The sequence below is a fragment of the Pungitius pungitius genome, chromosome 13 (genome assembly GCF_949316345.1).
Source record: "Pungitius pungitius chromosome 13, fPunPun2.1, whole genome shotgun sequence".
Taxonomy (NCBI): Eukaryota; Metazoa; Chordata; class Actinopteri; order Perciformes; family Gasterosteidae; genus Pungitius; species Pungitius pungitius.
Window position 1 is genome coordinate 6960073 of NC_084912.1, and position 25993 is coordinate 6986065.

The 25993-nt window shown below is 42.5% G+C and overlaps 1 protein-coding gene across 2 annotated transcripts in view; it reads right to left on the reverse strand.

Moving 5' to 3' along the window:
• LOC119214148 (protocadherin-15-like) overlaps positions 1-25993 on the reverse strand; it is a 148648-nt gene that overhangs the window by 23435 nt on the left and 99220 nt on the right. For both annotated transcript variants that reach the window (XM_062566506.1, XM_062566507.1), the window contains 7 exons: positions 23649-23954; positions 22220-22450; positions 19939-20055; positions 15596-15736; positions 14348-14460; positions 3467-3576; positions 2376-2516 (listed from right to left, as the gene is read on the reverse strand). In XM_062566506.1, the coding sequence (XP_062422490.1) occupies positions 2376-2516; positions 3467-3576; positions 14348-14460; positions 15596-15736; positions 19939-20055; positions 22220-22450; positions 23649-23954 (1159 nt within the window). The remainder of the gene's footprint in view (positions 1-2375; positions 2517-3466; positions 3577-14347; positions 14461-15595; positions 15737-19938; positions 20056-22219; positions 22451-23648; positions 23955-25993) is intronic.

Below are 25993 nucleotides of genomic sequence, written 5' to 3' on the forward strand. Positions count from 1 at the left end.
ACCTTTCTCTATTTTCTCCGTGTGTGCAGCAGTGTTAAGTCCCTCCCAATGCTCCAAAAAAGAAGAAAATGCTGTCAACGCATGAGCAAAGATCATCGTCCGAGTTATTAATGCTTGCTATGTTACCGCATTTGTAACACATTAACACGCCCGGCCATAAAATATACCGTATACAGCATCCTTCCAACAATGCAGTTTAGGGGAAAAATATGCTGTGTCAAGGAGCATTTTTCTCCTGGTGGCCTACAAAAATGTAAAGCCATGTGGCATTGGAGCTGGGGATGCACCAGGGGAAACGGACAAACAAAAACACAGCACATCAAATTACAGGCACAGAAGCTGCACTGCGAGGCACAGAGGGAGAACTCTAGGGGATGGAAAAGACGTCTGAAGAGTTTCTTTCTTTTCCCTTCCCTTTGTAGAAAGTGGCTGTATTTCATCCCCGGAGTATCAGGGTATGAAAACATAAATACAGCCCTCCTTCTTTCTCTCTTTCACACTTATGAAAATGCATGAAATAGACCAGTCCATTAAGGGGAGGGATTGCTGCTATAAGGCCGAGTGAGCTTGAGAGTGTCAGAGTCTGTGATTTTAAAATTATGTTTAATTAAATCTAATCGTACTCTGGCATATTACATGTGTGCCTGTGCATACAAATGTAATAGCATGCGGGCTTGTGCGTACTTATACAGTGTGCTAGGCTTTACCGGGCTAAGATAAATCCACCTGACAAATCAGTCCAACAACGCTCTGATAATTTAAACTCAATGCAGATAAGAGTCACGGAGTCAACATCCGCAGTCCGTAATATAAGTGCAAAAAGAAAGGGTGTCTCAACACTGTGTCGAGAGATGATGTCAGCCTGCAGACCCCAGGGGACTTCAATGCCCTCTCAGAGAGCAACAGTCCTCTACTTCACATCTATCAGACAAGTCATGCGTGTGCTCGCGTGTGCGTGTGTGTGTGTGTGTGTGTGACTGCTTTGTGTGTACTTGTGGATTGGCATCATTAGTGTGTGACAGACAGATGCGAGAAGCTAGAAAGAGAGACGCAGGTAAAGCAGGCCATTGATTATTCTGTTCGAATGGATCGAGAGTAAAGTGTAAACTCATTCTTGTTGGCATTTCACAAAACATTTGTCAGTGGTCCATACACAGGCCTAATGGTATTCCAGCTGAAGCACTGCCAAAAACAAAACAAAAAAGCCTGTTGTCTGAAGGACTCTTTTTGCAGACTATCAAACGGAGCCTTAACCTCCGTTCTGACCGCTTCTGCATCTGACAATTAATCCCCGCTTCACACAGCAAGCAGCCATGCATGACACAAAGTAAGCGTGAACTTGTCTCTCAAACTCTCTTCGAGTACTTCCAAAGCTCTCTGAGGGGGTTTACTACTGGGTGCAACATCCTAAATGGGGAGGGGAGAACACATGCAACATTATTTCCCCATTGCGCTCCGACTACAAAGATACATGAGAGAGAGGCACTGCGGCATTGGAGATCGGGGGGGGGGGGGGGGGGCAGGATAACGCGGCCAGGGACAGACTGTGACAGAGGGCTTTGCCCCTTGGACGTGGTCATTGTCGAACCGGCACGGTCGCACAATCAGGCACCCAGCGGCCTCCAGAATGGGAACACACAGGGCTAGCACTGACAGTGAGAACACGCAGTGATTAATGCTTTATCAAGTGACCTTGTTTTGGGCCCGTTCTTAGTTAATTAAAACGAATGGGCTATTTCTGATCATTACCCGCTTGTGAAGAATTTGGATAGGTCTTTAGTGATTTATAATACACTGCTTTTTAAGCTGATACAAGATTTAAAGATAGAGATATGTCTCTGCATATTTGCATTTGGTTCTTTTTAACAATCAAAAATACCTGTTGCAGTAGATACATTATAGGTTGATACATTTATTACATAGTTGACATGTTTCTAACTTTTCATACTAATAGCTGTCTAGAAGTATCAACTCTACACAGAGCTAGCGCTCTGATATTCTGACAGTAGATCAGAGGTGGGTCAAATATTAACATCATTAAACTATTGCACAAAAGAATAGAAAATAACTGCGGGTGCTGCAGCATTGTAAAACTTTAATAATACATAATACTATTCACATTAGCCGGAATGAAGGAAAGTGCCATTGTGGTCAAAAAGGGTCAGACGAAAAGCACGAGTACGTAACTGAACAACCAATTACAGGCTGCGGTAAACCTGCCAGCATACAAATTGATCAGTGCAGTGAAGAAAGGCAGCTAAAAGGTACGGCGATACACACTGCGACTCAACGTTCTCCTGATAGTAATTCAAATACACACTAGTACCACAGCTCAACCTCCTCATTCACCACTTCATCGGAAGGCCGTTTCTTACTTTTAGAAGGCACCCGCAGGTTGGACATGACGACCAGCATAGAGTCCGCCTGGACCCGAAGGACGTAGCTGGTCACATTTTCATAATCCAAAGGTTTCGCTGTGGAGATGACGCCGGTCATGTTGTTCACCCGAAAATGACCTAGAAACAAATACAATCAGAGAGGTGAGCGGGCATGAGACAAAACTAGAAGATAAGTAAGATAAGGGGTGAACACACTGGTTCCTGGACGTACAGCAGTGTTCTGATCAGAGAGACATGGCTTGGCTTTGTTTGCAACCCCGGCGGCAACATCTCTCTGCGTCCATACTGTTAAAACGTAACTCTGCATGTATCACGACTGAATGCATTAATGCTCCTTCACGGGCTCTTTAATCTGGTTCCTTCCGTGTGCAGCTCAATGGAGCCATTTTTAGGAGACTTCACACAAAGAACCTGCAACAAAGCTGAGTTTAATTATCCAGATGCTAACACAGTTGCCCCTCTTCCCACATGTACTCGAGCTGAACTAAAAGGGTTTGCAGCGGCAGGACTGGGTAGAACAAGCTGTCGTTAGACAATACAAAAAAATAGAATGAAAATCTAATGGAGGCTGCCTCAGTTGCGTTTTTACAATCGTATCTTAGTGTGTGAGGCAAAAGAAAAAACAGAAATGAATCTTGCCGAGTTATCCTACTTCAGATGTAATAGGCAGGTCCTTTCACAGTGAAAGTCCAAGGTTTCTCATGGTGTAATTACGCTTTTCAGAATTCATTTCAGTGAAAAGCAGTCAACAGATGACAAAACAGGAAAAAACGCTGCACCAACATGCATCTGGAAATTTTCGGTTTCTGCGCTCTTGATGTTGGTAAGAATACAAAAAATATGGTCTGGGTCTTATATTGGACTAAGACTCGGAGCTAACAAGTTGACGCTGCTTGTTTTGCTGTTTGCAAACAGTTTGCTGCAGAAGGATGAATGGAAAACAGGAACAAGAGGGCTTTGAACAACAATCCCAAGGCTTGCTATATCATTTAAGTGAGTGTGAGGTAGTGTGTAGGAGTGTTTGTATTGTGGTATAAGGCTCATACGAGCTTCAGCACATACTGTACCTAGTTCATTTCCTGCCACAATGGAGTAGAAGATGGTTTGATTGATGGCAGCAGCTAGAATTGTCCCCACCAGAGTGCCAAGTGGAGCCAGCTCACTAACCAGAGGAAACCTGGGAAACACAAACCACAAATCATAAGGGAGTGGATGAGATGACTAAAAAGGTTCTAATAGAAGCTACAGTGCATACATTTATGTTTATGTTTAAATAACAGCTCAATAGAAGTGTTAAAAAACAGGCGCTTATTATTCCAATGTCTGTAGTTTCTTTCTATTGCAGCTCCTTTCAGAATTTTTTCTGTTCACTTCAACTTCACCCAGGTAACAATATACTGCACAAAAAAAAAAAAGTATTTTGAGAAAAGTAGTATGACTCATAAATAAATACAATAACTGCTTAGACATATGAAGCGCAGCTCTGATTTCTCAGCTCAGCCTTTGCCTCAACTGAGAGCTGTTGTTAAGAGCCATAGGAAGTGACCTCAAGAATGACATTAAAGCCGCGGAGATGAGGTTTCTCTGCAGGGGCGGCTGGTGCAAGTAGTTTAATGCTTCAAGAAAACCTTTGTATTGCTCCTTTGTGTTGAAGATGACCATCAGAACTAGTTTGAGCTCCTTTTGAGGATGCTCCCCGGACAACTTTCTGACGGGTGGGTATCGGAGACCACTTACTGGGGGGGGGGAGACACCAGAGCAGGCATTTCATATTATGGAAGAATCAGATCTTTTCCAGACAGTGCTGGAGAGAAACAGGAGGGAGCTGGAGCAAGTTGAAGATGTGCTGCTTATCTAATTGTGTCTTAAAGCCTGACCAGGACAAGCTGCTTAAAGGTGGAGTTGACAGAAATGTATTGATACGTACACTACATATTAATATACACATTTAATTCCCCCCCCCCCCCCCCCCCCCCCCCCCCAAAAAAAAATGCAAGTCCGTATGATTCGACTTTTTGGATTTTTCCACTGACAGGTCAAATTTTAACAGCTATAAAATGCGCTTAAAATGGGTGGAAATCTCCTGCATGATTGTCACGTAAATAAATAAATGGCAGGGAACCCTGTTCGGCGGTACGTGTCAGCACGGGCGAATTTGAGCTGATAATGTCGTCTCACTGTGACAACCCTCTTGTGATACTGCGACTGCTATCTCCTTTGTACTCTCGTCTCTGCGTGTGTTGCGCGCACGTCTGCGCAATGCATGGTGGTACAGTTTATTTTGCAGTTTTCATACAGGGTTTAAATATCATTCACAGCAGCAGCAGGAAATCTGTGACAGCGTGATGGGAGTAATATTCAAAGCGTAATCTGTGACAGATTCTATTATATGGTCAGTGTTATGGGGTATTTCTGGGAGAAAAAGCCATCTAGACCGCTGTAACATGTCATTCCATTGCTTTGACTTTTGACCCCAGAGTTGCAACACATTTACTACCTAAATATTACAAAAAACATGGTCAGGTAAAATGTCTCTGTCAGGGTTGATGGTTTTATATATATATATATATTTATATATAAAAAATATATATGTGCACAGTTGTGGGAGGTTACACATGCGAGATTGAGGAGACAATAAGGAATGATGCAGATTTGAAAAACAGTTATGCACATATCCATGCGTTTCAACTATGTTGTTTCAATTGTCTGCTGTATCTGCTATACCTGCATGTTTATCAAATAAGGTCAAAGCCAGGTATTGATTTCATGCATAGCATGTTTGAAGCCCGAAGCAGGATTTTATGCTCAACCTGATCTTGGCTATTGCTGCCAGAAAAACCACTTTGGGCCTCAGTGTGAAGCCTGAGTGAGGCGAAGGCAGAGGCGGAGGCGGAGGCAAGCATCATCCACTCCAGCTGGGTTTTATGGGTTGAAAGATTCTCCAAACAAAGAAAAGTAATGCTCCCAAAATACTTCTTTTAGAGACTCGCTGTGTTATTAATAGTCACTTTCCAAATCATCACCAGAAATGGCAGACTACATAGAAATTGTGACATTAAGTCACTGAAACTCCACATGCATGTAACAAACTGGCCTCATATAAAAACATATTATGATCCCAGCACAATTCACCACAATATTTTAACTGGGAGGGTTGCATTCATGATATTTGATTTATTAGCACACCTCCAGTTGCTCGATAGGGTGAAAAAAATATAATTAAGAACTTTGCAAATGCAGCAGAAAAAATATTGATTGACAATCAGTATATTGATTTCCGCGTTGTGTCCGTGACACATTCAAACTCTTCTTTTGTTGTTAGCTTCAATGAAAAAGTCTACATAAGCACTGCGTGTGCAAATTATCTGGACTAATTTGCATAACATATTTTCTAACTTGTTGGAGTTCTGTTTGCTGCATTCCCAAATTCCATGTGGGGAAATTGTAGCCAAGACTCTGATGTTTCAAACGGAGTGAAGCATTCGGATATTTGTTCGTAATGAGTACAGTGTTTTCCTGCTGGATGTTGGTTCTGGCTCAGTTTTGGCTCTGGTTTCGGACCAAATTTGGTGATAATTGAGCAGAAAATCAAATTTCAATGTTATGATTCAAATCAGTGTTGTTTTGTATATTTAATACCAGAAAATTTGTGCAATTGACTAATGTCACAAATCATCATGTGCTCTTTAGCAACCAATCTGCTACTTCTTCCATGAGGTGCTATGACAGAGGCTATCTACACAGATTCTGGACCTTTCACAAAATATTTTCCAAACACCGACCCCTTGTGTGAAGCTTGCAGTGAGCTGCGTGATGTGATTGCAAGGAAGAGGCAGACCTGACATGTTATCACTTCCCCACAAAGCAACTCCACCTGAGGGTTGTACGCTACTGAGAAATGCCAAGGGAGGTGTAGAGGTGTATGAAGATTGCAGATTAGTATTAAGATGTATTCACATGAACACAGAGAGGATGACATTACGGTTACATGCAGTAGATACCCACGGATAGAATAGCAGACTAAAAGAATAAAATGGAAGGATACGCAGGTTTAAGCATGTAAAATGAAATAGAGGAACAGCAATTTAAAGATCTCCAATTATTGAGACGGGAGGAAATCAGAGAAGGTAAATAAGTTTTGTATTCAAGAGTTGTGGTGCGCAAATTCAACCAGTCAATTATGCATAATGCAACGCCATGTACTCCTGAGCGGGGCCAGAGACACTTTTCGTCCCTTTGATATTCAAAAAAATCCAGAGAGAGAGAGAGAGAGAGAGAGAGAGACGATGGCGACATGTTTACACGCAGCAGCAGTCTTGGTGTCGACATGAGAGGTGGGGGGATGACACGCCGCTGAGGAGCGCGGGCGGCACACAGGTGTCGGCGAGCTCTCCGCCCCGGGGCCAATGGCTGAGTGATGCTTACGAGACAAGGCAGAGGCGTAGAAAACCTTGTCGTGCACCGCGGGGGCTTCTGTTACCGCGTCGACTCGCTTTCTGCGTTGCCTCTCGCTACGCAAGGATTGCATTGTTGAACTCAACAAAGACGGACATGCGTCCTTTAACTTGAATGCGCACGCTAGCGGACATCAACAACGTTGTGCAGATGTGGTTGCCACATATTCTGACTGTGAGTTGCAGCACATCGCTGCCTGACTACTGATGGCGGCGTTACAAGGCACATGTCGATCAGCAATTACGAATCAGCCTAATTCATTGACTGTTAAAGAGGGAAATGTCACTCCCGTGTTAACTTGTTTGTTCCTACCTAGAAGATGGAAAATTGATTTTTGTAGCAAAAAGCAGAGGAAGCTTAGTCACACATGACACAGTCTTTTAACTTGAATGTTATTATGCTTATTTTACACACACAGAAACTAATTACTTAAGTATTGCATTTAACCAAAATATCCCAGTTCCAGATTTTGGAAATTGTGTTGCAACAACTAAACCGGAAACTGGTCTATTAATTTTTATGTAGTAAATCTAAATCCTTGTCCAATGCATTTTACCTTTTCACAACATTGCTATGCACTCAAATCAAAGTTCACAATTAGATAAAGAGAGCATCATCACTTGTTTCATTTGTTGTTATTGTATTGTTTGAGCTGTGGTGTGTTTACAGATCATAGGTTGCGTTTGGCACAATGCGAAAGGGAGGAAGGGAAACAGTCCACAATGTCCCAGCAAGGGGGTTATGTGGAGATATTAGTTTTCTGCTTCATGTGAACTCACCATTTAAGGTGTTCAGGAGCAAAAACAAGGCAGGTGGAGAAGATTGTTCATATTATTATGAAGAATTCTGCATTTTATTACTTACCTTTTTAGATTGAATCCTAGATGGTAAACGATATAATGATAAACTAATATTGCTTCATTTGATTATTATTGAATTATCCTTGACCTTCTTGCACCTAAGCATTCATCATGGTTACCGTTTCTAATGTTTGGACCAATTGAACTAACAAAATGTTTCGTATTTTGATTTAGGGTTAATATCCACAATAGTGATTTCCCAATCTTTGACATATCCTGTGCAGTGGCATTAAATAGGATTTGCATCATTCTTGCATATTTGAAACAATGAGAACAATTGGTGACACAATAGTAATTGCAATTATCCTCTTTGTCAGTATCTTATAATCAGCATCTGAATTCACTAATTAGTTCTGACAGGAAAGCTACGTCTGCATATTTTAAGCATTTTTGTCATTTCAGTAACTATAGCAAATGTAGCAATTTCTTAATTTAAATTGCCAATGCTCAATAATTCAGAATCGCTGAGACACAAATGAGGCAAACCAACATTCTTCATCAAATGCTCATCCAAAACTTTATGTCATGCATTTAATGTAAATTAGTCCTTCGAGCTCTCTAGCATCGAGCAGCTTATGCTAAGTATGACAGCCCTGCAGCTTTCACACACACATTATCCCTAGCGAATTCAATTCAAAACTATTATTACACCTTTTATTTCTGCCAATCGAGGCTTCCGTAAAGTCCTAAAATTCTGTACAGATAAACAATTCTCTCCTCAAGGCAAATGTTCTCTAAGTTGTAAATCAAATTCAACACTAGCAGATATTAGCACATCATGTGCCTGAAATGCTGACTCACATGCTAAGAGGTTTTTTCACCCCCCAAAAGAATTGCGCACAAACATCCAACTCCTGACATGAATTAATGCAGGTCTTCACATTAAATCACTGTTTTCAACAAAACAACCAAATGTTCAAAACCGTCTAATCATGTTCCTCCATGAGCTACTCCTCAAATCACTTATCTTTCCACACCAGACCCACAGTTTATTTTGTATTCGCGCTCGGCCATTTTTCTCAGTTCCACGAGAAATAAAGGGGCCTTCAATCAAAAATATCTTCCGGAGGGCACGAGGGAAACCGTAAGCAAAGCTGGAGAAACAATGTCTACTGTGCAGCCAGATAGTGGCAGCAACCTGTGCCAGCTTAGCAATGTCGGCACACAGGACGCCGCTTCCCAGTATCCACTGGGTCATTGAGTACACGTGGGGAAGCCTGGCCTTCATATCTCTGCACCCCGGGGAATTATTGTGGGGTCCAAACTGGCCCAGCCATTGAAGCCTGTAAAGTGATATACGCTGTGCCATGGGCATTGATGCCATCCTGCATACATGATCAATTCCATCACACCAATAGCAGGAGGCCTGGCCCACAGGCAGACGCGGGTAGATCTCCAACTAGAAAACATGCTGTTTGAAATATCAGCCAATAGTGTGTGTTGGACTGGCTGCCACAATTAATAGGAGCCCTCTCTGAAAGGGAAAGTGATGCAAACATTGCAATTTGTGTAAATAAAAAGCCTTAAATTGTTCTTGTCTCTCATATTTCCTCTGCAGCATTGGTACCAAGGCTTCCAAGTTATACGGTATATATATCAGATAATGTAGGCTCAGCCAGTACTGCTAGAAGAAGTCGTTCAGACGAAACACAAACATCATCATTATCAGGCAGGATGCACTACATTGGATCGTTTTCTTAACTACATACTGTTGAAAGTTACTGGTAATTATCTGGAAAGTTAACTTTTAATAACAGGACAAGCTGCTTTTCTTCAATGGCATTCAGCGGCGACCTTTAGCTGACATGTGGAATGGGCAATCGGAGTGCGACTAGGCGGCTGTTAGACAGCAAAGTGATGCTTGCCTACTTAGCGGAGACGAGTGAAAGGTCAGTGCGTTCACGATGTTTAGAGGTTCAAGACTCAGGTCAGCAGATTCAAACCTGCCTCGAAGTACAAGAGAGCCCTCAACACCGTATGGCTGTGAGGAGAGAAGGAAGGATGGAATGACAGATGGCTGGATGAATAGAATCAAATACAGAGGGCTGAGGGATCTTTTCTAAATGTATGTCTTCAATGAGGCATGACGACAGTGTGTGGGAGAGCGAGCCGTACGGTTCGCAGCGAACCCTTTAAATACCTGGCAATGAGCGTAAATGAGCAGGCTGTGAGCCTCTCCATCACTTGTGCAAACGTCTGGCAGGACAACAGTTGCAAGAAGGCAGCCAATAAAGGAGCCGCGCGTTATGAAAGCATGTCATCTGCCTAATTATGTGAGAATTGCAGCCTTGTGTGAATTAGAAATGAGATACGGAAAGGGTTTATTTTCCCTCAAAGGAATAAATGCTATTTTTCTCCACATTTTAGGAAGAGTTGATGGAGGGGACAAGGAGGGGGGGGGGGGTTGAGATGTTTATTTTAAAATGAGAACAAGTTTTCATTTTTCTTTAATTTGTCCATTAATAATTTTTTATTCATTTATTAGAGTCCTGTGTGGCTGGCATTTCAAGCTACAGGATATGTCTACTTCAAGTGCAGCCATTTGTGAGGCGAACTGGGGAGAACATTAAATCAATGGTCACACTGCGGTCATAAAAGTTACCCTGGCAGTCTCCATGGTCTGTCAACATCAAGAAGCTGCAGGAAAGAGATGTGTTGTGTAATATTCCACAGGTTGAGCTATTACCACTGACATTCACAATAATGGCCAAAAGAATAAATAACAACGAGAAAAGTGGTTCCTCCGTTATGTACAAAATGCAACTTTACGACTGGAGGCTGCACCCAGGACAATGTTCTATTCTTTGCTTTCAGGTGGTTGTATGGAAGAACACACGAAATGCCTGCGCAGTTATTTCAGCTTACCGCCACCAATTAAGTGATTAGTGGCACTCTGCACACAGAGTGACAGGATGTTGATGATTCCAGTAAAACTCCATGTTGACACTGTTTACCATGCAGCACGACTTAAGCATTGCTTAATAATGGCGGTGGTGTTCTGCATAATAATTGTGTGAAAGGAATTTCACAACCAAATAATATCCTCTTTAATCACAAAAAGACCGACTTTTGAAATATTTTACAGCAGTAGGATACAAACATTATGCTACCATGTATAATGTACTGCATAGTAGATATAAACACGCAAAGCAGAGGTTATGTTAATATAATAATATGGACATAGATTAAATGTCATTTCATCTTGAGCATAACACCAATCAACTGAGGACTTTATGTGGAGAAATACACTCATGCAGGCACACTGAAAGAAAATGAACCCGGTCTCTGAGGAGAAAATGAAGGGCTACGGACTGTGAAGTGACTAGAAAAGAAAAGGAGTGAGAAAGAAAGTGACATAGAGGTAGAGATATAAGCAGAGAAGAAGCTTGGGGGTGTGAAAGGAAAAGGAGAGCAAAATGATATACTCAGGAGCAGTGAGGCAAACGTCTCAGGTGATTTAGAGTAGATTTAGAAGGGGAAGTGCTGCGGGGCAGATAAGCCCCACGGAAAACTGCTCAGACTACAGGTTTGTAACATCCGGCCAAAAAAGTGGCCTCAGTGCAAGAGACGGGAATTCACATAGTGTGTCTGTGTCAGATAGCGGCTTAGCCCTCCTCATCTCAAACAACACACACACACACACACACAGGTAAATACTCATTTCCTTCCAAAGTGCCCAGTGCTGAAGTCTTTGCCAAAGGGTTGTGTTTGTGAGTCCCATTTAAATGAGCCGTTAGCCGTTATTTAATCAACATTTTGTGGAGCTGCCCGACTGACTCTTTTTGATACACATCTTCACGACCAAAGTATTGACTTCATCGTCGCTTAATTGGAGAGTTTACCTGAAAATCAACGCCAAATATTTGTAGGACACTTTTCTGTACTGCTGTCCCAAAATGTAGATTGTTTTGGCGTAGTCTCCCAATTTTGTATACATCAGGCATAAAGATGTCTGCCTTTATCTCCCATTTGGCACAAAATGGCCTTTGCAAAGTTCCACTTAGAAATTTGAAAGAAAATAGTTCCTGCATGAAACTGCTAAAAATAAGGTCATTAGAAAGAGAAATTGCTAGTGAATTTTAAATGCATTTAGTGCCATTTAGTCCAATTATCTTTGAACAAAGGCAAGAAATAAAGAATTACTCATTTGAAAGAACTGAAAGTTGGAGCGGATCTCAAGGTGTCTGGGTGTCCCAGGAATGCGGCGAATAAAATCTGAATGCTGCTGTTCCCTGTAGTTCGAGCCAATCATGATGTTACCAAGGCCATTAAAAACAGAGAGTGTAGCAACACGCGGCTAATCACTTATTACTTTATAGAACCTACTGTTTAGACATAGTGTACTGTTGGCCGATTGACACGTTGTAGCTTAAGGTTTGCACAAACACATCTGGCAGCCATTCCATGGAACTCAACTCTTGCCAATTGACAATAATAATAGTATTTAGTATTGATCTCCTTTATGGTCCACCAACTGCTGGAAAGAGTATTTAAACAAAAACTGGATTCAGGTAACATGGGCAGGTAGCGCACACGTCAACGCAAAACGACAAAATGTATTATGTGCATGTGTGATTAATGTGGTCGGCCAAAATAACTTAACTGTGAGGTTTAAAGCTGTGCAAAGCTGGACAATTGTCTCTTGTTGGAGCACCAGAAGCAACCTTTTCACACACCCCTGTCATTCACTGCGCTGTTAATACCAGCAACAACATTAATGCAGGTAAAAAATAACATCAGAGAGGTTGTGAAACTCTAAACATCGCCTTGGCATTTCCTCAGAGACAACACAAGGTGTTTTGCTCAAAAGCAAGTGTCACCATGCTGCGGCAGCAGCAACTACGGCGTAATCCATTTATTTCAGATAACAACGACTAGGCGGCCCTTATTTCCCTTTGACAGATGGAGGAGACCGACCATAAAGCAGGAGCAAAAATCATTAAGTCAGCCAAAGCCCTGCAGAGTGGTTTTAATTGTGTGCTCTGGAGCTGTAGTCATAGCACACCTGATCGCCGCCATAACTAACTGCCTTTGCAGAGACCGACGAGATCTTCCGTGGACGTTTAGAGAGTGATTTGCGCTCCGGAGGCTCCTCGTGGGCGGGGGTACCGTGGGGGGAGATGGAGCGGCGAGGAGCGAGGAGACAGTTCATTTGCGGAGCGAGCAGATTGGAGGCTCTCCGCTGGAGAGAGCCTTGTCCACAGGAGAGGCTCAAGCACCTGCTTAATGCTTTCACGGCCCACAATTTACAGCAGGTCTGTCCCCGCGTGTGGTCGCCAATATCAATGTGACACCTTGCAAAGGTCTGGGCCCTGGTCCCGACCCTCCGCGCTACATGCGCGCGCGTGTGTGTGTGTGTGTGTGTGTGTGTGTGTCAGACAGAGCACTCGTTCAAAGTACTAATCAGTGGCCTTTCAACTGCTGTGCCGCTGCGTCTGCGTATCAATCACCGGATGAAGCTGAGCAACGGGGGAACGTGAGCGCACACACAAAGTGCTGGATTACAAACCGCACAAACTTTTCCAATGCAGCGGGGCATTGGAAAACACATGCCACGCACTGACACAAACAGGCCCACGGCCTGTGAAGGGAAGTGAGATGGGCAGAGAGAGCACAGAGAGAGCTACGCACACCTGGCCTGATGTGCCGACGGGTCGGCCAGGGTTTACATTCCTTGTCCTACGCGGAGAGGTAAATCAAATTGTGTCATAAAGTCTGCCAAGACTCCCTACTTGGACCGACATGCGAGTTAGTATAAAAACAATCCACTTAGAACGAGCTTTCCTTCACTCTCCCGGGGACTGCATTGTGGCATCAGACTTTTTAAGCCTCTCAGCCTGGCAAGAGTCTCCTGAGCACTGCAGACAGGTAAAAGTTACAGCGCAGTTTTAACGCCGCTGTTCACTCGACGCGGAGGATTTTTTTCCCCCCAAAGCAGCTCAGCTGGAGAGATTTAAGTACCTGTGTTTATTTTTTAATCCAATATATAGACTCCTTAGCCTCCTCCCGAGTCACAACACCATCAGTACAGACGAACTCAGCCGAGCGCGTGTGATGGAGTCATCTCGGAGCACCGCGGGTTATGTTCCCTCATCCTGAGTGTCTCTCTGCCTGTTAACCAGTCCTAGCCCTCCATCTTGTCGAATGAGACTCTTAACAGACTCGCGTCTTTTCCCTCGGAGAGATACAAATGTGGTTTACAGCAGTGACAATCTACAGATTCTACCCCGAAGCTCTTATGCATATTTATTCTCCAGATTCATTAATCGGGAACGCTGTGAAAAGACAGTGTGATAAAAGACGGAGACACAGAATCACGCCCGGATCGCTGTCGTTATCACAAAAAATAATGAAAATATGAAAAATATTGACATCACAGCCATTTGCAACAGTTGAGCATATGTAGTGAGAATATGTAATTGGCATTGTGACAAAATAATAATCAAAGTATAGCAGAAACCTAATGCAAGATGTGAGGTAAATGTGTGCCTTATTCTTAGATTGTTTGCCCACTACTACCATTTTTTTTTCCCACCATCGCTCCCTGTCTGGCAGTACATCCCGAGATGCTCTTTGATGTGTGAATTTCACAGGCTGAGGCGGCTGCATCAACAGTGTGTCAAGGTGACATACCTGTACTCTTCCTGGGTGAAAATCGGGATGCGGGACGGCTGAAGAACAGTGATCTCCACCAAAGAGCTGTTGGACTTCACAGGCTCCCCATCATCATATGCTATCACAAACAACTGCAGTGGGAAGGAAAGAGCACACACACACACATTTATTATCATTCTATACCATACGGCTACTCACTACACAAATAATAAACTTTTTGAGGTTCCCAGTGATTTTCGCTAGACATGTTGGGAACCAGACTGGATATATATATATATATATATATATATATATATATATATATATATATATGCAAAATATGATCTGGCGAGCAGCCTGCGAAGCTCCCGGAGAGCGAACGTATTGATCTACATTCACAGACTGTGGAGAATGGAGCGCCGGGGGAACCAGGGGGGAGCGCGTCGGCAGAGATGGAGAGATACGGTCGACAAGAGAGTGAGCGCGGATACATGTTGAAGGAAAAAAAAAAAAAAAAGAGAAGAGGAGAGGAGAGGAAGAAAAAGGGATGGAGCACCCAAGCACGAGAGATACTGGACGCTTTCGATTGGTAAGAAGGTAACTTGGGCGGGAATTTGTTCAATCGATAGAGAAACTCAATATTTTGTGATCACAGACGCTAGAAGAGCAAAGAAATGACCACCGTGACAATTCTTAATAATTCCCTGAAACTGTTGTTCGATTTAAAAGTCAATGTGCACATTTGTGACCCGCTGATCTTCAGAGCAACTAAAGGGAGACTAAAACATGCTGCCGCTCAACATCGACCAGACGAAAAAATGATGAAAATGATTTAATTTACAGATGACTATCACTAGAAAATAATATAATATATTGTTCATCAATCATTATTATACTTACCTACACCACCATAGAAACTCCATCATGAGTATTGGCTCATGTCAAATGTTGAAACCTCAGATATTTTGTTTAACATTTTTTTCTTGAGTTCCATGGACTAAAGTGCAATAGACACAATCACTGGGTATGCAGGGGGAGACATTATGACCCCTCCTCATGTGCAATAATGTGGCCATTGAGGATTTAATTGTTGCTTAATATTGTTTATTGTGCTTTAATGTACAGTATGTGTCTACTGAGGAAGATCAGCTTTGTTGCCTTGAGAACTCTCCAAAAGAGCCGCTCCTTCTGTGCCAAATCAATCCGTCAAGATTCTCTGACTGAATAACATTCACTGAACATTGTTTGCATCTTGGCAGCAACACACACACACACACAGGAACTCACCTGAAACGTGACACTGGGCTCTTCATTGAGGTTGACCTTGGTGACGACTCTTCCAGTCACCTCTTCCACGTCAAAGATGCTCCCGCTATACGGTGACCTTTTTGCGTCCACTTTGTAGCGGACAAAACTGGCTGGAGTACCCTGGAGGAAGGAGAAAATAGAAGAACATGAACCACATCAATCCACTTACCCGGAAACATTCTCAGATGAAGCGGTGGAGATGGCAAAGAAAGCGCTCTGTGTGAAATGTATCAAAGCCATTAAGGTGTAGCAATCTTGTTAAATAACGTTTTTTAAACTAATTCCCTGACTACGTGTATGTATGCGTCTGACAGTAAAACAATTAGAATGAACAATTGAAGTAATTAAAGTAGGTAAAGGTTGCTCATCTCAAAAATGATCCTAAATGCCCGTCTTTCCACATCAAACAGTCCAATCTACTCTCACTGTCATTCATTGATTCAAACTTTGTCCCTTTCATTTGGAACAAAAACCTTCTCCATTAAACCCACTCCTCTTGTCTCCCGGGTGACACACTTACATTCATTAGCGAGAGCCTGGACTTTAATTTGACCCTTTGATGAAGATTAATCACAGTTCGTGAATGGTAATCACAACGGTAACTTGTGTTATTCTGGTTCATCTCTTTGGGCGCCTTCTCTTTGATACTGTGCTCCCCTGCCTAAACTGATTTGGCTCTCACGGGACGGGGCAAGAACTGGGGGTGGGGGAGAGAGAGAGAGAGAGAGAGAGAGAGAGAGAGGGGTATATCCGGAGGTTGCACTGATCCCAAGGGAGGCTTACTCACACAAATGGGATTTTAAGAGGTTAGAAAACTATCTGAGTGAAATCACTAAAGGGATTTTCAGAAAAAGGGGCCGCGTCTCTAAAAGCTCTTCAACTTGTTTTCAAAAATGTCATGTAAGGACGACGGGATACGGCAATTAATGAAAAAAAAGAAGAAGCATTTCACACAGAAGAGGCGATACAGTTACTTTAGTAGCGAGACATCTACAGTGACGGCAGCAGATGAAGTTAAAACTGCGGTGCTCAAGGATTTACTATATATTATGGAATACTTAGTGGCAAAAGCCCATGTCATTTCTAACATTTGTTTGCATCTCACTGAACCAGAGAATCCGGGAAAAAAGCAAACCAGTTAATAAAAAAGAATTGGTATATAATATATAATAATAAAATATAAAATGTAATAATATAATTGATATTTTCCACATAATACAGAAACACATCTAGACATGTTGTTCCTATTCCTTCTGCATTCAAATGAGTCATTCTTCCTTAAAGCAAAACACTGGATTCAAAGAATCCAATTCTCTTCAGTGTAGGACAGCCAGTTCATGAAATGATGAACAACCTCAGAAGCAAGAATGATGTGCCAAGGAAAAACAACAAAAGCAAGGTTTGGGCCGGCTGTGGGAAGAAAAACACCAAGTCGACACATTCATGCCCTTTATATGGCTTGTGAAATAGTTAATGACAAGTAACCAAGGAACCGGGATAAAGGGCTGTATAAAACAAGGGGAGATGTGATGTACGAGACTAGTGGAGAAATGGAAATGTCTATGATAGCAGTAGTTCTCTAATATGATGTATTATATTATATATAAAAATAAAAAAAACTTTACAACTTTTTGTGCTAAAGAATCAAGCTTCTTCCTGGAACAGTTGTTTCCATGGTGCTCTGCCCTCTCATTGAGAAGGATGTTGACATGGAGGTTATGGGCTTGAGAGGTACAAAATGTGCTTTTGAAAGACCCTTCTCCCAAAGCGCAGAGGGATAGATATTGCTAACCCAAACTCAAAATAGCAGAAATAATGCTCAGTACATCAATACAACCCTCAGACAAAATACACACTGCCCATGTTTGAATCACCGCCTGGAAGCCAGAAGGAGTGCCTTCTTCTTCTTTCTTTGCGTGTGCAGGTTTTATGAGCCTGTGTAGAGATAATGTGTGTGTGTGTGTGTGTACTTAGTGAGCACTCAACTAAGCCCTGTAAGGTGTCTACGGGAGGCATCTTGTCAACAGAATGCGCTGAGCTCCAGAATCCAGGTCAATAAGAGACTGGGTTAAGCAGCGTCTGTTAGGAAATCTAATCCTTCTGTCCGTCAAGCCATTTCACAGAGTCTCCTCGTCTTGTCTCACTCGCTGCCTGCGGCGCTAATGACAACGTAGTGACGATTTCCTCTTGTCACATGTCCTCCTGATGAATCTTCATTTGAAAAAATCGTCATTCATTGCACTTGAGCTCGATGAAGACGTGTTAAATGATCTAAAATCAAAGTGAGGCGGGCAGTCGTTGTTTTTTTGAGTCTTACTCGACGACTTGAAGAGTAAGCATCTTTTACTGCAGCACCAGCCAAACACCTTTTCTGACCCAATACAGCCCTTCCTATTCTTTCCTCATAATCAGTGAGTCAGGGCTTATAAGGCTGAGCTACTCCCTTCTGCTGCTGAAGAACATATAGTGGGCCTTTATAGACTCTGGATGTCACAGGCATTGATTAATACATTTTTCTTCCCGAAAGAAAAAGGCTCTGATATCATTGTCAAAGATTCTTTGTTCAACGTGGTTTCATTATAAATCACAGGCACAGGCCTCTTCCATAGATCTAAGAAAACTCCTGAAAAAAGGACAAGATATTAGAATTATATGCTATCGCATTCTTTGACTACTGGAGAGAGGAAATTATTCCTTGAGGATTTGAGAATCTGTTTCCCTTCTTTGGCAGGACGTATACAGACTTAGATAACAAATGGAAGACAATCCTCAACAAATTTGGGAATTGATGTGTTTAATCAAGGCAGCAAAACACACTAATGACGGAACTATGTCAACACTGAGAGGAAATGCTACAAAGACAATGACAAACTTTATAAATCTCTGGCAAAGACGGGATGTAAAAAAAGGTACACAAGACAAGCATGATTATGACGAGGTATTCCTTGTCAAACACATCTACTTTGTCATCTAAAAACAGGCGAGCTTACTCTGTATCAGTATCACTAAGCCCTGAGAGGATGAGGAGGCTTAGACAGCACAATATACACTGGGCACAATAGCGTAAAACAGGGCAGACTGAGGAGAAAGAAATCCCTTTAGGAGTACCACCTATGGCCACAGAGCTTTCACTGGACCCACCAGAAGGTCATTAATAGTTAAACTTTTCTTTCTAATGACTCTGCATGAGTCCTATCGAAAGGTCTTACCTTTGCTCCAGCAAACATCTCATACAGGTTATTATGTGATCTAAATTTAGAGATAAGAACAGGCTTGCTAATGCAGTAGCCACACCATCTGTTCAATACATCAACTAAAAATGGGCTGGACAATAATTGATTCCTTTAATTCCTTTAATTCTCACTCTGCACACCTAATATTCAGTTAGATATTTCCTGCAGTGTTCCTCCCTAAGAACAGCTCAGGCAAAAAAATACTAGGGGAAGATTTAATATTTTATAAATGAATTCCTAGCTGCACGGACAGCGACGTGGAGAGGAGCTGTCCATGCGGGAGAAGAAGAGGGAGGGCGAGTCTCCCTCTTGGAGGAGAAGTGACATGCACTGCGCTCTAGGAGTTGTTTTTACCACACACGGCTGGGACTGACAGGCATCCATATGCCTCAGCGTTCAAGCGCTGCTAAGAGTCCATGAGCTGGACCAGGCCGCGGTGAGGCCCCATCAGCAGGAGAGCCGATGGTAACGAGCGCAGAGTCCAACCAGACGGGACATTTAGAGCGGGAGGCTATTACTGCGAGGCCGGGTAAAATCACTGGGCTACTCGTATTCTTTTTGTTCTTCGCAGAGAGTGAAACTAAATAAGAAGAGACACTTTGGGTTGTGAGAGAAAAACACTGGTAAAATAAATAGGGAAAAGAATTCAACAGAACAGAGAGAGTAGATGAAAGAGAAAACTAATAATTCACCGAGTGTAATGAAATATTAAGTTGGTTTGTTACTGCCAAAAAAAATAATGTGGAACCAAACGCCTGGAGGAGATTTGCTATCCTAAATATATCAAATATTATATTGAAACAAACAAAGCAATAAATATTCTCAGCCCGTAAAAATGTTCTCCAGTTCTCCTTTTTTGCCATAAAAATTCTAGTTTCAACATTGTGCCATTATTGCTGCTTTACAGATTCCACAACATAAAGGAACAAAGGATCTTCATAGCTCCAGTCCCAAGAGAACCTGCTCAGATATAGTGGTGCGAAAGGGTCTGAGGAGACATGAAGCTCTCTAAGGCGACCGAGAGAAGATTCATACAAGCCTGTTTTAAATATTAAGTTAAAGTGTGTGTGTGTGTTTTTTTATACTCACTGGTGGGTCTTTGTCCTCAGCAAAAACAGTTGTGATGACAGTTCCTTTCTCTGCATTGGGTGCCACCAAGCCCTTATACAGATCTTGGGTAAAGATGGGGGAGAAGTCATTCATGTCCTAAAAACAAAAAAGAGATTCCATTAGACTATGTGTCTCAAGGTTGGTGATATTTGTGACCTTTGTTAGATTGCAGTTATGAAACATATTTGAGAAAAGAAGAAAACGTTCAGCTTCACTGCAGATTAAATGTATAAAATCAACTAAAGGCATTTCACGGGTCAAACGTTTATACATTTATTATTCTACTGCTTTTGCAGATTCTGTGTCCATGTGAAAAGAGAAAAATTGTTGCACCAGAGATTTCTCAGCTGCAGCTTTGTTGGATTTTAGCTTACACTTCATGCAAATTATTGGAGATTGAGGCCAAATTTCCCACTGCAGTAATTCCCCATCTCCTCAGAATTTGTCCATGTCCTTTAAGAAACTGTGTGTCTAAGCTGAATGTGTTCCTAGTATACTGTATACAGCAGTCACACCGATACTGAATAAACTCATTCATTTTATGGACTTAACAATGCAAATCACAACAACAACAAAAATCATATGATGTGCAAATTAACCATTTAACTAATTCTTCATTAAGGCATGTGCTCATTAACGTATTGGGGAACAATCACAACATTTTAATCAGCAGTTAGTTAATTGTGTTGAAAGAACACTGTGTAATATGTGTGTAACATGTTGAATATACTATTGATCACTATGTCTCCCCTTTGCATGGCTTTGTTAGAAGAAAACCTATTCAACCACTATTCAGAAATAAATTAGTTCTGTGGTAACATGGTTAAAATTGATCTTCTTATCTCTTGACTTTTCTCCTTCATTTCCAGTGTTTCAACTTGAACATGGAGAAAACATATAAACTCAGTGGAGGAGAGCCTCACTTTGATCTATACACAGGTTCAGTGTTTCCTTGCACAAAATCTATAATCCAGGTCTTACTTTGAACAACAGAGCTTGGTCAATGTGCTGCAAGTGTTCACAGCATGCATTCACAGACACAGTCCTGATTGCCTAATACATGCAGGCGCTCCATACAGTATCTCCCTCCCCACACACACACACATGCAGGGTATCTTACAATTCTGAAGAACAAGAATAGATGAAAAGTGTTTTGGAGAATCATTCGAAAAGAAAGACACAGACAGGACACTCAATCCATGACTGCAGAGCATCTGACAAAAGACACATCGACAACACAACACAAGGCAAAATCAAACGCAAACAACTTCAAATAACCCTCTGAAGGTGTTAAATAAGGAAGGAATTGGAATCAGTTGAATCAGCTCCAAATAGTCCCCGAGGAGCCTGTGTGAATCCATTAGGCTCATTCGGATTCATGTTCATCGTTTCAAAAAGCAGACACGGATATCAGTAGCTGCGAGGCTTTATCCTATCAAACACAGCGCCTGGGTGACAGCGCAAACACTGCAACAAAGCTTGTCCTTATCAGAGGACAAACTCGCGCTACAGGTTGGCAGTTCATGCAGCGGGCCTGCTTAAATAAGCTTAGAAGCTTCCCAGTCAGTGTAATATAGGAGGCTTAATTCTGCAAACTTTGAGACAGCCACTTGAGGGGGGACTGAATTCATACAGAGACATTGATGTGAATGCGCACATTTTGAGGCGCCTGGATTACTCACACACCGAAAACACACCCATTAACCGCACAAATGCGTGTATACACACACACACACACATGCATGCATAACATGAGGCGTCTGATCCTTTCCTTTGGATTTAGCTGTTAATCTCTCGAAAGGTTGTAAAGGGAATACAAGCTGCTGGAAAAAAAAAACCCTGACATAATTGCTGTCAACAAGCTAATGAGTCATTCAGATTGGAATAGCACTGTGTGCGAGGCTGAAAAACCTATCCATCAAACAATCTTTGTCCCTACGATGTTGCCGGGACCGGCGGGTTGCGAGGCCAAAAATATGTTTCTCAAAAGGAAAATGCATTAAGCCTTTGCAATGAATGGAGTAAAACTGCATTTCATATCACAAAAGGAGGCCAGGTGCTGCTCTGCACAATATGTCTCCAATCCCCCTCTGCACCGTGGCTCGGACGAGCTGCTTCTACAGTAAAACTCGGCTAATGAGTCACTGATATTCACCGCCGGTGCCGCTGCGCCTCGGGGACAATGAGGATAGATGGAAGGAATAGAATAGAACACGCCGCCGAGAGGAAGCGGTGGACCAACCATCCGGGAGGCTCTTACCGTGATGCGGACCGTGACGGTGGCCTGCCCCGGGGGCGTGACCCCACCTTGGTCGGAGGCTTCCACCTGGAAAGTGAAATTGGCCCCCATGCCCATAGCAGCCAGGTCCTCGAAGTCCAGGGTCTGCAGCACAGCTAACTCCGCGGTGACAGGGTTCAGCGAAAACAGCTGCCTGGCCGACTCGGTCTTGATCCGATACGTGACGACGGAGAAGAGGTCCGAGTCCACCGCCTGCGAGGAGGAAGCGGACGGCGATGATCGGGGGGAAACACTTTTAGTGCGTTAGAGCAAGTGTGGACTTGGGTGGCGGAAAAAGAGGGAGGGAGGATTTTACAGTGTCAAAATGTGGAATTGTATACAGTACCAGTAAAAGGTTTTGACACATTTTCCCATTGAATTCAATGGGAAAAGGTGTCCAAACTTTGAATGGTACTGTGTGCTATGGTTGCAAAAAACGGATGTTAATGTTTCTATTTTAATTCTGTGTTTTTATGCTGCGGTGGTTACTTTAATCATCAATTATTAATAGGTTCTTATTAAATTGAACCAGAAGGGAAAGTTCATCATGCTCATTGCATAAAATCACCCATCTGAAAGTTGCAAGGCTCCCGTAATGAAAGATAATAAGATGCGGTTTAAGGATGATGGAAAACCTTTTGAACCTTGTGTACGCGACACGCACAAGCTTGAATTTAATCACAAACAATGAAATAAATAAATTCAGGTAAAAGGTTAACAAACTCATCTACTTTATTTCCACGTCTGTCTCACTTTGGCTCTTTGGGCGTCCATCCAGCCACCCACGTCTGCTCAGAGTTGAAGAAAAGTTGTCACGGAGATTAATGGTGTCACACTGCCAGCATCGTTCACACCCCTCGCCCTCAGCCCTCAGCCCCTGCCTCTCATCCGCTCGCCTCGCTTTATCCCTCTTCCTGAAACGCCACTCACAATATGGCGGCAATTACGCGGCACTCGGCTCCGTGTTCGCTCTGCGCGCACACGGGGCCCCTCACTCCACTTCGGCGCAAACATGAGAGCAAAGTGTTGTTTTTTCTTTTAATGTAAAGCTTATGATATTACTTTATTATATTCATTTATCATATTCATTTTATTCAAGGACGGGTGGCAAAGGTTGCTTATTATTCGACAAATCTAACTTTGACTCGTATTTGGTTTGAGTTTTAAAGAAGCCCAAAGAGCCGTCGGGGGCAGGAGAAAAGAATGGTTTCTCTCTTTGTGTTCATAAGGCAGAGTAGTTTGTTTCTCTTTGTGTTAATGTGTCCCGCCTGGAAAAGCTTGTCATCTAAACACTTGACGTTGAAAGATGGCGAAAGCCAATTTCTACAGCTGTTGTTTGAAGTACCCGTGCTGCATTACATAAAGGGAGACAAAAGACATTTAAGAAAAACACATGCACATGAGTACTTACGCTTAGCTTGAGGACCACAGTTCCCACTGGGGTGTTCTCGGGGACATTCGCCACGTACGTTTGCTGGGAGAAGACTGGGCTGTTGTCATCGATATCCGTGACCTGGATTGAGAGGGTCAAAGTGGTCCGTCGGGGATCCACTGCCCCATCGGAGGCCTCCACCACCAGGTCGTATTGGCTCCGGAGTTCCCGGTCGAGAGGCACTCTTGTGTAGATGCTACCATTGGCGCTGATTGTGAACAAGTCCGGTTGATTCACGATCCTGTAGCGCACCAGTCCGTTCACCCCTGCGTCTGGATCTGTAGCCTGGGGAGAAAGAGAGATTTAATGATAGAAATAGACTTATGTTTCCTACCTCAGTGTAGGCCTATAAAAAGATAGCAAGATAGCAATAACTTGATTGAGTGTGTTCTTTGACTTCAGTTTAAGGCAATTTGACGGGTGACATTACCTTCTTTTGCTAATAGATCATTGCAAGCAATTACCATTGACTTTTGTTAAGCTCCCAATGCAAGAAAGTGAACTACAGTGTGTGTAATTCATTGCTCTGTGCAAACGGAAACTGGATCAAGACACAAGTCTGAAATATCGCTTGAGTACACCGATCGAAGCATAATAGTCGGCTAATGTTACATTCGCCATTATTTTACGAAGAGACTGGATATGTTGGAAGAAATGTGAGTTAGTGGTTTGCTGAAAGGAATGTCAATAAAAGTCATCAATGAGCCCGTTTTTTTTTTTTTTTTACTCCTGATGCAGCTGGCAACCTGTTGGAAACACTGAGCATCCATTTACATAGATCAATAATAGCATTGTGTTATTCCCATTGGAAAAACATTTAAAAACAAAAATGCCGAGCTAATTAAGCAAATTGTGCGGTTTAAGTTTGATGTGATCCATTACATGATCCATTAGAGCCTTGCTTCATCTTAAAGCCTTAATTATAGTTCTGCAACAGAGCGGAAAGAACTGATATACTTTTGGTCTTGTTTCCTGTTCTTCAGATTCATTGGTATTCATCTTGGATATTGATCCTTTTATACAAAGTCTACATTTTTCTTCTACAAATTTTAAATAACAAGAGCAATACCATAAATAATACAAAATGAACTTACGAAGGCTATAATAGACTATTTGTTTGAGAAATATTCATTTCTGTGTGAATATGACGTGCAATCATAATGCCTCATTTTTATACGTGTGTGTGTGTGTGTGTGTGCGTGTGTGTGTGTGTGTGTGTGTGTTCATTATCCAAATGTCCCCTGTGTGATGGTAATTCTTCGCTGTAATTGAAGAGAGACGGTGAGAAAGACAAAGGGAGGAAGGGCGAGGGAAAAAAAGACAGAGACGAAGCCACATTTCATCTCTCCGTTTTGGCAATTTTTCATCAACCCAAAGTAAGGACGAGGCAGCACAAAGAGGCAAAATGAGGAACAGCTGAGGAGGGAAAACAAGCTAACCCCCAATTTGTTTTACACGGAGTGCCTGACAAAGATTTAAAGCCAAGGCAAAAAATTGAACTTCTGGATTAAGCATTTGCACACATCATGTCAATATGTGCACACGGATCACAACTCCTCTGAAGTGATTAAATAAAAGAACGCCCACACTGCTTCTTGTCTTGTAAGGGATGAAATCCAATTAATTCACAGGCAATAAAATAATAAAAGGAATTATATATTGCCATAGCCTCCAAAGGTCAATATAATGGATCATAAAGGTCAGTGGAGTGCGGACTACGTCCTACACCACCTGCAGCAAATGTTGGAGGACAAAACAAACATGGGTGGTCATGTTGGAATAAATGGCCTTGGTGGAGAGAGTCAATTTAATCGCAAAACAAATTTGGTATTTTCTGACTATTTGGCACAAAGTCCTCGTCCTCGCCCGTGACGGCGTGCGTGTGGAATGTTTTTCAGGGCTATCCAGCTAGAACGACTGGTGAGTGTACTTTGGAGTGGGAGCTGGTGGGAGGGATCATTGCATTTATCGCGGGAACATCCTCAGGAAGCAACTTGAACAGGTGGCTGCAGTCTTTACAAAAACGTTCAGTGCGTCTTCTAATTGCATTTACACATCCGACGTGTTCGTTTTTGCTTTGGGTGGATTCTCCCCAAAATGTCAGTTCATTAAGGAATCTGAATGATTGCAATATTTTCAATAGCCTCTCCAATTAGCAAAAAGCATGACGCTCCCGTGACGTGTCCAACATGACTGCCAATCGATTGACCCTGGGCTCGTCCACCTGCTCGGAACAAACTATTCTATTAGCACAAACTGCATTGCTGTCAATTTTCATAACCCTAGTTAATCGTCTCCAGTCTCAAAAAAAGAACAGGTGCAAA